This window comes from Ahaetulla prasina, chromosome 5, assembly GCF_028640845.1.
Source record: "Ahaetulla prasina isolate Xishuangbanna chromosome 5, ASM2864084v1, whole genome shotgun sequence".
NCBI lineage: Eukaryota > Metazoa > Chordata > Lepidosauria > Squamata > Colubridae > Ahaetulla > Ahaetulla prasina.
In genome coordinates, this window is record NC_080543.1 from 26,694,560 (window position 1) to 26,704,645 (window position 10,086).

The following is a 10,086-nucleotide window of genomic DNA, read 5'->3' on the forward strand; positions in this document are numbered from 1 at the left end:
AACTATTGTGCCTGTAGCTTTGCATGGTAATACAATATTCATCTCATAGGTAGAAAGATATACCGTATATACTCGAATATAAGCCGATCCGAGTATAAGCCGAGGTTCCCAATTTTACCCCAAAAACTGGGGTAAACTGGGGACTCGAGTATAAGCCGAGGGTGGGAAATGAGGCACCTACCGGTTGGGGAAACCCTCCCTCCCTCAGCTGAGAAGGCTGGCGGCTCCCCCGCCCCGCCCTCTCACTGCACCGGCAGGGCTTCCCCGCGCCGTCCGGTAAAATGTGAAAAAAAGAAAAAAAAAACAAAACTCGAGTATAAGCCGTATATACTCGAGTATAAGCCGAGGGGCTTAAAAAAAAACAAAACTCGAGTATAAGCCGTATAGACCCGAGTATAAGCCGAGGGGACGTTTTTCAGCACAAAAAACGTGCTGAAAAACTCGGCTTATACTCGAGTATATACGGTATGCTTTCATATTTCAGGTTATAATAAAATCAGATTTGCCACCAAATTCATGTTTGACAAGGAATCTCAGCCTTGGCTCTTTGGTAATCCCTGGGTTTTTGAAACATATAATAACATCAGGCACATATTGAAGACATTTGAAGTGGCCAAATTGCATTTTCTGAAAAACTGGAAGCTCTGGCATTAAAGTAACTATGGGATTGGGCAGGGTGAAGTGGTGGTATCTTCTTCACATCTATTTGAGAATTCAAGTACCAGAACAAGACTTCATGTGTCAGAGTTATGGTATCCTACATTTGTGAAGTATTATATTTGTAAAATTTTGGAGTTTCAGCTACGATATTTGATTTTGTCCCCCTCTCTACAGTTAAAGTAGGGATGGATAGATTGCAACATAGCACACCAGATGAAAGTTAAATCCCCCATGTCCACATTCAGAATCATGCTGTCTATAAATAGGTATTTTTTAATGACAAAATTGGAACTCCATGCAATTTATTCTCAACTTTTAGCATCAAGTTTCATTGTATCCACCATCTGGTTTCAAATCATATTGTTCCACTGTAGCAGAATATACTCCATAAACATTTAAAAGACCTTATGGTTATGATCTCCTTCTCAGAATGGGAATAATGTGAATAAAATTACAGATGAACACATATGTGATGTCTGTTTACAAAAGGAGAAATCTGGAACATATTGTTGCACTATTTAGTGTATAAATATATCAATTTCTACTCTACCATAGCCTTGATAAAGTATGTTCTTTCTCACCTAAAAACAAAAGCAATATAACTTCCTATCAGTAATAATGCAGTTCCTTATACATCCTCCCCACCCCCCCGCCCAAAATGTAGCTTCTGTACTATATTGTGGAATCAAACCTTTATTCATAAGCATTATCCAAAACAAAACAAAAATGTTTTTGTGACCATGCTGTTAACAGCATGAAAAGCTTCAGAGTGAGATCAGGTCCAGAATCAGACAGCTCCCTTGTATTTTGGCAATCCCATAAATTTCCAGACTAACTAGTAGTTTTGCTACACCAGGCAAAACCATGGTAATTTGCTCCGATACAGAAGCATGCTGGAATTGCCCTCAGAATCAGATATTTCAAAGACTTTGATGCAATATCATTTAAGTGTTGATAAATAATTCAGTAGAGGGCATAAAAAATTAACCAGAAATGGAATCTTCTAAGGATAAATTTATAAACAAAAATACTACCAATTTTGTGTGCTTTTTCTTCATCGCTAAACTAGTCAGGATGTTTACAGGGTAATCAGTTTGCTTCTTCAGTAACACCAGTCATGCATTTGCTTTGTAATGGCAGGGCCTGTTTTAAATCTATTCCATGTGCTTTATTCCCATGACTGCAGATGGCTACAATCCACATCTCATTTATCCCAGAGTAAAGTCAATTGAATTGCTGTAGAATAAGTGGGTTGTGGATTTCTGCCAATAAAGAGCAATGCATGTACACTGAAATGAGAATGAACTCTTTGTGTCAAATGTAGACCATATTTTCAGCACAAATTTTGTATCTATGAGAATAAACTAGGGGCGCGCAAAGCAGTTCATACTACTAAGAGAAAAAAGTACCTCCTTCTGAAAATAGTTTCCTAAAAACATGTGATATAAAATACTAGAACTATACTATAGTATGCATTTTCTAAAAACATATAAAACGTACTAAGTGAACAGTAAGTGCAAAGAGATTAAAATGCCTGATCTAATATAGTCTTTATATGTTAAATACAGGATAACAGCACAAGCATCATCCCAAATAGAATTTTAATAAAGTCTTCTTTAACAAATAAAAATAGTGACAATTATTAAAGGATACAGCATCTTTGGGACCTGAAAAATCAATTAGCCAATTAAGGCTGCAGAAAAACAGGAATCTCTGATTCACCTGCACAACTCTAAAGAATGCCTCCAAAATGATAATCTTTTGTTTCCTTCCTAAATTTCTAAGTTAACTTTGCCCTCCTCAAACATTAATCTATTAAGAGGGGTATACAGAGTACTAACAGAACTTTGCTTAGCATGCTTTTCAGTGCACGGTCTTAGGTATTGTTTATTTTTCTAAAATACAAATATATATATTTAAAAGGAACCTGGCAAAAATTAGCTGCATTTGCAAGTTGCAAAAGTAAACATTTGAAAATAATTAACTACTTAATACTATGCCTGGGAATAAGGCCACTGAGCAGTAGGAATTACTTTAGAGGAAACAGGAATAAACTGAATTGCATGAAATGATGGTTTGTCAATAATTAAGGACCACTTTTAAAGACACTGATTGTAGCAGCATGTAAGTGGAGTGTAATTGCAGATAGAGTCAAGATTTGACTGAAATACTTCTAATTCAAAGGCAGCACCAAAAATTTTAATTTTCATGTTACCAGAATAATATGACATTTCCCCATGCTATGTTCTGCAGTAACTAAAGTTTTCCATTGCTTTTTTTTCCCACCCAAGTTTCACATTTCCTTGATTCCTTAAAGTTCCCTGGTCTTAAAATTCTAGCAATAGCTTGGCAAATTCACAAGTCTAATGTAATGACAGATATTTGTTAATTATAGTCAGAAGACCTGCAAGCACCTTATTACTATGGCATCTGTATGGATTCAAATATGAACTGCAAAAATTCAGATAATGACTGAACAGTTATAAGGGGATGCTTATCTATATCTCCTTGTTATTAACCAGTGCTCTGGATTTGAACCAGCCAAGATCTGAACAATACACTGTAGGGCCTTGTACATAAATATTTCTTTCATGGCAACTATACTTTGTCTTCCAAATATAGAATCACCCTATGGCTTTTACATGATTTATAAAGATCTGTGTTATTAAGGTAAGGAATATAAATACTTGGCTTCAATTAATCTTTTTCAAGATACGATTGTCATCAACTTATAAATACTGCTACCAGATAAATAGTTGCTACTGTACTGGGTCATATCAGCTGATACAAGAATTGATTCCTTCTTAACTTCCTTATGGATTTTTTTGCCAGATGCCAGTCATTTTAACTTCACAACCATATGTTGAGACAACAGCTACCTTAATATTTTCCTTATTAGCATTGTGCATTTCCCACAGAATAAACCGAGAGAAATAATAGCCTCATACTGACATTACAAAATGACTATCACTGATAGGTTATAAGTGTGGTTATCAGAACCACATACAGGTAGTTCTCAATTTACAACTGCAACTGAGCCCACAATTTCAGCAGGTCACCACATGGCTGTGTTGTTTTACAGCTTTTCTCGTGGCAGTCGTTAAGTGAACACTACAATCACTAAGTGAACCAATTGTTTGCTACAGAGCAATTTTTGCAAGAAATCAAAAGTAAATGTCAGTTTCAGGCAAAAATGTCACAAATCGCAATCACTCGACTATGGGGCACTGGCAAAAGACCATAAATGCAGGCTGGTTGCTGAGCATCCAAAACATGGCCACATGACTGCAGAGGGTAATCAACATTAGAACTTTGAATCTGGATCGTAAGTCCCATTTTCAAACTCTATCATAACTTTGAACAGTCACTAAGCAACCCATCGTAAGTCAAGGACTACTTAAATATATTTCTAATTAATCATGAATACTTTCAATCATAAATTATGTCTTGAGCTGTATTTATTAATTTTCAGAAACAGGACAAGATGAAGGTGAAAAATAAAAAAAATGAGAAAAATGAAAGACAATGTAAGTTTAATTTCTTCAGTTATTCATGGAAAGAGAAACTTATCTATAGTTAAATCTATTATTTTGTCTTATAAATATACTACAGATAAACAAAATGCGTATGATAAAAATTTGCAAGAAAAATAAAAAAAATAATTATTAATACTTTAACTGGTGCACCACTGTTTTGTTCTGTAATTAACTCATCTCACAAATAACAACATTCTCTTTCCATTGCAACTTTAGCTCCCTGAGCTCTTATGTATGCACTATTTTTATAATAAAACAAGGAGCATGGTGATAACTTGCTTAAACAGCATGCAAAAGGAGAGCATGCCCTTCACTGATATAAAACAGAATAAACATTTCTTATATATTTACTAGCATTAAAGTTCTGTGTCCTTTACATGTTTCCTTCCAAAATATTACAGTTACAGTACAAATAAAAATGGTTTCATCTGATGTAGCTGCAGAATTCCCAATGAAAGGGCCTTCATTAAAGTGAGCCACTCACTATCTTCAACCTATTTTTTAAAGCAAAATCAGGCTAAATACCAATCCTTTTCTCACGAAAAGGTGATTAACTGTCAAAATGATTTGAACATAAGTGCTCTGTATATCCTTGATCTTATCCTTTGGAAATTAATATACATGCCATTTAGCACTTTGCAGAAATGTGTGCATGTATGGTATGTGTATCCATGAGAATATACATGCATATATACATTAGGTTTGCATAAGGAGTGCACCTGCAACAACCCACAAATACATTTTGAGACAATACCATATATAAAGTATACCACCAGATAGTGCCTTCACATTCTAAGCATGCATTTTACATGGGAGATCTCATTTATTATGACAAAACCTATTGCCAATGTTTAAGCATGTTTAGAATGGATATTTCAGGCTTGAATATATAGCCACATAACAAATATAGAAAGGCTTTGATTTTTGCTTCTTTCACAGGATAATGGATGACATGACCCACCTCAAGTTTCTGACACATTATCTACAAACCATTAGAAACAGTTTTCTTACTTTCTAGAACTTAGTGGTTGAGGATCAGAACCTATGTATGCAATATTACAATCAAGACACATTATTAGCTGAATCCAAAGATCACCCTTGCTTTAATCTCATATTTGTTTTTCTTAACTAGACGTATTACAAATTCCCTTTGAAAATTTCAAAAACAGTTTACTGTAATGCATGGGAGCTGCTATTTGGGATAATAAACCTAAAGTCCACTTACAGCACAGAACATCCATACTTCAGAGCATGACCCAATAAGTAGAAAAAACCGGCTAGGGTCCCAACAACATCCTTAAGTAGTTCCACGTGCCTCATGCAGAAAAGAATAGGCTGTGTTTGTTCTTCCATTTCTACTCTGCATAGCAAATTACCTATAAAAGTGAAATTACTTGAAAAAATAGCTTGTAACACCGTTTTGACACACTGTGGATTCAGTTGTTCACAGTAAGGGGGGGAAAAGTGGGGGAAATCCCAAATGGCCCATTCTCAGGTATCCAAATTCACTTTTTGGAGCTTGAATTTTACAAATAAACAAATCTTGTTTTTTGCATTGCTATACATAGAGCACTTCAATATAATTTAATTAATATAAGCAATTAAACAATTGTTATTACATTCCAAACTTGTATTTTTAGCTTTTCTTTATTAGTATATAGCCTCTATTCTTTTGATGTGAATTTTGAATACCTATCTTTATTTACTGTAAAAGTTAAAAAGGTAAAAAAATGCTTAATGACTAAAATGTTAGTCATGTAATTTGTTATTTTTTTGGTTAATACTCTATATCCGGTTTTAAAAGCAAATTTTAATTATAAATGTATGAATTTCCAAATGAATTGACATAACACCCTACCCTTCTACCTGTCTTGAAAATAAGTCTTTAGGCATATAATAACATACTTTACTGAAAAGATGTCAACACTGTACAGTAACTACTTCAGTAGCACTCATATATTCTGTGGCCCTCAACATGTCTATTGTTGCCTGAGATAAAAAAAAAACACTTGATGGACTAAGAGTTTGCCAGTTGTTTTATTTAATAACTATAGAGATTAAAATTTAGGGAAGCAACTATTTTAAATATACCCCAAATTAAATATGTTATCTTTAAAAATATTAACAAGTTGGCAGTGACAGCCTTAATAAGCTAAACATATCCTATCTTAGAAATTCCTAGGAATTAGGTTTGTAAAAAGAAAACACCACTGGAACTTTGGCTCTGATGCATGCATCGTCTTGCAGGATCATTACAATAGAGTTTTTATTCTGGGGTGGTACAGCCTATATAAATTTTTAATTCTAGTTTACAGTATTATAGGAAGGCCCACACATTTAGAACCAAAAAATTACCAAGCTATAAAAACTAATTTTGCTTCAACTCTAGTAAATACAGAAAGACATTTTAATTATTAAAAATTGTATCACTAGGAGTAACATATGCACCTATTTATACATGAAGTACAATTTATTGTATAAATGTTGTAGTTGCCTCTATCTTGACATGTAGGGAATTTCCCCGGAACCTGATTATTTTACGCATTGGAAAAATATTGATGTAAACATCTGAAAGTTCACTAGATGTCTTGAACATCCATTTATATTAGTTCAGATCCAAAGCAGACAGAAAAGCAAGCAAAAATATCTCTTCCCATTGTAAAAACCCACCTAACTTGTTAATCATCTACCTTTAATGAACTAAATCTGCTAACAGTAGACAGCGCTCTCTATATCTCAAATTAAATATCTGAAGTTTTACTGCTGTTACTACTATTTTATAATTTTTGACACTTTCTCACAGTATTGGAGCAAGCATTTTCAATATAAGCCAAAAACATTTTTTTTAAAAAGCTCGTATATACTGAATAACTTCATTTGGTCCTCTTTCTCCCACAGCTCTGTCTTCTTAATACAAGTTTGCATTAATTCCATTCCTAATCAAATTTCTGCTTGCACAAAACGCATGGAAAAGTGGTCTTCAAAGTATTTTAGCAAATCAGGAAAAACAGATACAAATGTTAAAAAAGTGCTCAAAAAGAAATTTATATATATATATATATATATGTATATGTGTGTGTGTATATATATATGTGTGTGTGTGTGTGTGTGTATATATATATATATATATATATATATATATATATATATATATATATATATATATATATATATATATATATATATACATATATATATATATATCACACATACACATTGTATTTCAAGATGGAATTGAGAAGCATCACATACACACATACTGTATTTCAAGATGGAATTGAGAAGCATTTGTCCCTTGCATTCATCATTCATAAAAGGGGCACATGGAAGTGTCTTCCTTTAGATGAGGTCAAGGCCAAACTGCTTATTAGAGGGTTCCTGAAAAGACTGGGATGCCCATTATTATTTCCTTTTATTTTTTGGCACTTTCATGATATGTGGCTGTTTTACCTGTTGTCCCTGCTAAGCTTCGGTAACTGGCTCGGTGTACAAGCACTTTTGAAACAGGAATTTTTGTTCTAGGGATCTCACTTTTGGTAGCCTGGTAGTGTACAATGTGATGGCTATTACTGGAATCCTGGCCATGGCTACCATGTGGCGATGTAAAATGCTTGATACTGATGGGTATCTTGGAATCCTTGAGTGAAGTTGTATGGGTTTTGACTGGACAAGTAGTTGTTATCGGAGATAATGGCTTGCAACAAGTCACTGTGGTGATATTTTCTGCAGAAGTCACAGTTGCTGTGTTTTCATCTGGATCAGTATACAGATCATAGAGAGCATCCCCACTGTAGCTGTCCCTGGGAATTACCTCTTTCTGAATACTATTAGTATTTTCTTCTTCAGGTCCAGGTGTAGTAGAATCCCAATAGCCCTCATCACTGCTGGGGATGGCTTCTTGCTGCTCCTTTTCTCTATTTTTTTGGTCTTCTTTCTGGTGGTGAACTGGAATCTGGCTAAGACCAATGTGCTTTCCATTTGCTGACCCGTCCTGAACTCTCCTGACAATCTTATCACCTTTGGAGGTCTCAGGGGATTCCTTCCTTCCTGATGTCCCCTGTGATTTCTCTTCAGTGTGCGACAATAAATCCCAGAACTCCTGAGTACCTCCCACCTGTTCAGGGCTGGCCATCTCCTCTCCTCCTCCCTGGTAAGTCACCACTCCGGTAGGCTTCTTGGAGGGCCCAGCTTTGCCAATCCCAGGGGCACTCCTCTCACTTCCACCTCCACCACTGCCACCGCCGCTGCCCACGTCATCTTCCTGGTCAGCAATAATGTCCCCACAGCCTGTAAGAGAGTCAAAGCTTTTCAGTGAAGTCACGTCAGCAAACATCAAACAAATACGGTCAATAGACGGCTCAGAGGGTGGATCAAGAGAGGAAGGGTCAGGGGCTGCTGCCGTCTCTTGGCTGCGTTCAGACTTGGGTTCAACAGGGGGGGAAGACTTGATGGGGAGGTCACCTGTTTTAGCTGAGTCCTCCTTGATCTCTTGGCCATCACTACTGGTGGATTCAGGATGGATCTCTTTCTCCTGGGGCAGAATCCTGGGAAGCTCCTCTCCTCTGGAGCCACATGGGGCCAGCTGCGGTGCCAGGTCCGGGGTGGGCATGACCTCAGTGGCAAGGGGACTGGTGGGCTGTTCTCCATCCTTAGTGCCCAGGGGGGTCCGGACGGTGTCAGCGGGCGCTCCTGACGGCGCTGCCTCCTCTTTGATGCACTCCAGGCTGGCCGTGAGGGAGCCCGTATTGAGGATGCTGGGACTGGCCTGGCCCTCGGAGCCTTCGCCGGCCTCCTCATCCTTCACCCCGCCGCCCGGCTTCTCCCGGCGGGGCCACCGCATGCTGCTGAAGAGCCCTTTGAGGCCCCCGCGCCCTTTGGCTCTCTCGCCTTTGCCGCCTTCGTCGGAGCGGCCGTTTTTGCGCAACAGCGAGAAGAAGCTGTGCGACTTGCCCACCGCCGCCGCTGCCGCCGCCGCCGCGGCCGAGGATGAGCAGGAAGAGGCGGCTTCCTTGGCGGCCACCGAGGCGGCCCCGCTACCCGCCACACGGCCGCTGTCGACAGTCCCTGGGCCCTCGTTCCGGCCGCTCTCCAGCTCCAGCACCTCGGCCAGGCCGTCGTGGGTCTTGCTCCTCACCATGCCCGTTCCCTGCCCGCCGCCGCCGCCGCCGCCTTCGCCGCTTTTGCTTTTGCCGCCGCTCCTCACACCGAAGATGCTCGGCATGGCGCCCCCGGATTTCCTTCGCTTAAACAATTTGAAGGCGGTTTTGTTCAGCTTGCCCGAGGGCAGCGGCGGCTGCTCTCCCAGCGCGGTGGGTTCGCCACCATCGCAGTGCGCGTCCATGGCGGCCGCGGCGGCGCTGCCTTCCCCTCCTGCAGCCCCCACGGACGCCTGCGCCTGATTTCCGCCGCTCGCTAGCTCGGCTGGCTCTCACTGACAGCCCCGACGCCGCTGCTGCTGCTGCTCTGCCTGCCGCCCGTCACCATGGCAACGCAGGCAGGGCTGAGCAGCTTGCCTCCGCGCCGGGCCTGGGCCTGCGCCAGACTCCGCCGTCTATGGCGGCCAACCTGAGCCACAACAGCCCCAGTCCGAGGCGCGAAGAGGGGCCGGGGGGGAAAAAAAAGGGGGCGGCTCCTTTCCTTGCCTTCGCCCGTACGATGAGGAAGCGGGGTGGGGGATAGAGGCTGGTTTAACCTAATCCACTTGCGGCGGCTGTGTCTGCGGCTGCTCATTCGCTCAGTCTCGGGGTCTGCGTGAGGGACGCGGGCTGGGGGCGGGTGATTTGGAGCATATGAAGCTCTTGCTAACGAACCAGGAAACATGGCTCCGGCTTCTCAGGCGCCTGTGTGCTCATGGGGACCCTCTCTCCAGGACTCTTGATCCGCTGAGGGC

The 10,086-nt window shown here is 39.9% G+C and overlaps 1 protein-coding gene across 1 annotated transcript; it reads right to left on the reverse strand.

Annotated features, from left to right (window-relative positions):
• Window positions 1–7,406: 7,406 nt before the first annotated feature.
• Window positions 7,407–9,749, reverse strand: AMER2 (APC membrane recruitment protein 2). Its single transcript, XM_058185506.1, has 2 exons — window positions 8,658–9,749; window positions 7,407–8,483 (listed from the first exon to the last, which is right to left on the reverse strand). The coding sequence occupies exons 1-2, from the start codon at window positions 9,535–9,537 to the stop codon at window positions 7,609–7,611; spliced, it is 1,755 nt and encodes a 584-aa protein (XP_058041489.1). The 5' UTR covers window positions 9,538–9,749; the 3' UTR covers window positions 7,407–7,608.
• Window positions 9,750–10,086: the final 337 nt, after the last annotated feature.

Bases quoted from the DNA above. Each gene is read 5' to 3' on its own strand.
- AMER2 (XM_058185506.1), bottom strand. From the start codon at position 9,537: ATGGACGCGCACTGCGATGGTGGCGAACCCACCGCGCTGGGAGAGCAG. The intron at 8,484-8,657 runs GTGACCTCCCCA...ACTCTCTTACAG, and splicing joins GGAGGACTCAGCTAAAACAG to GCTGTGGGGACATTATTGCT.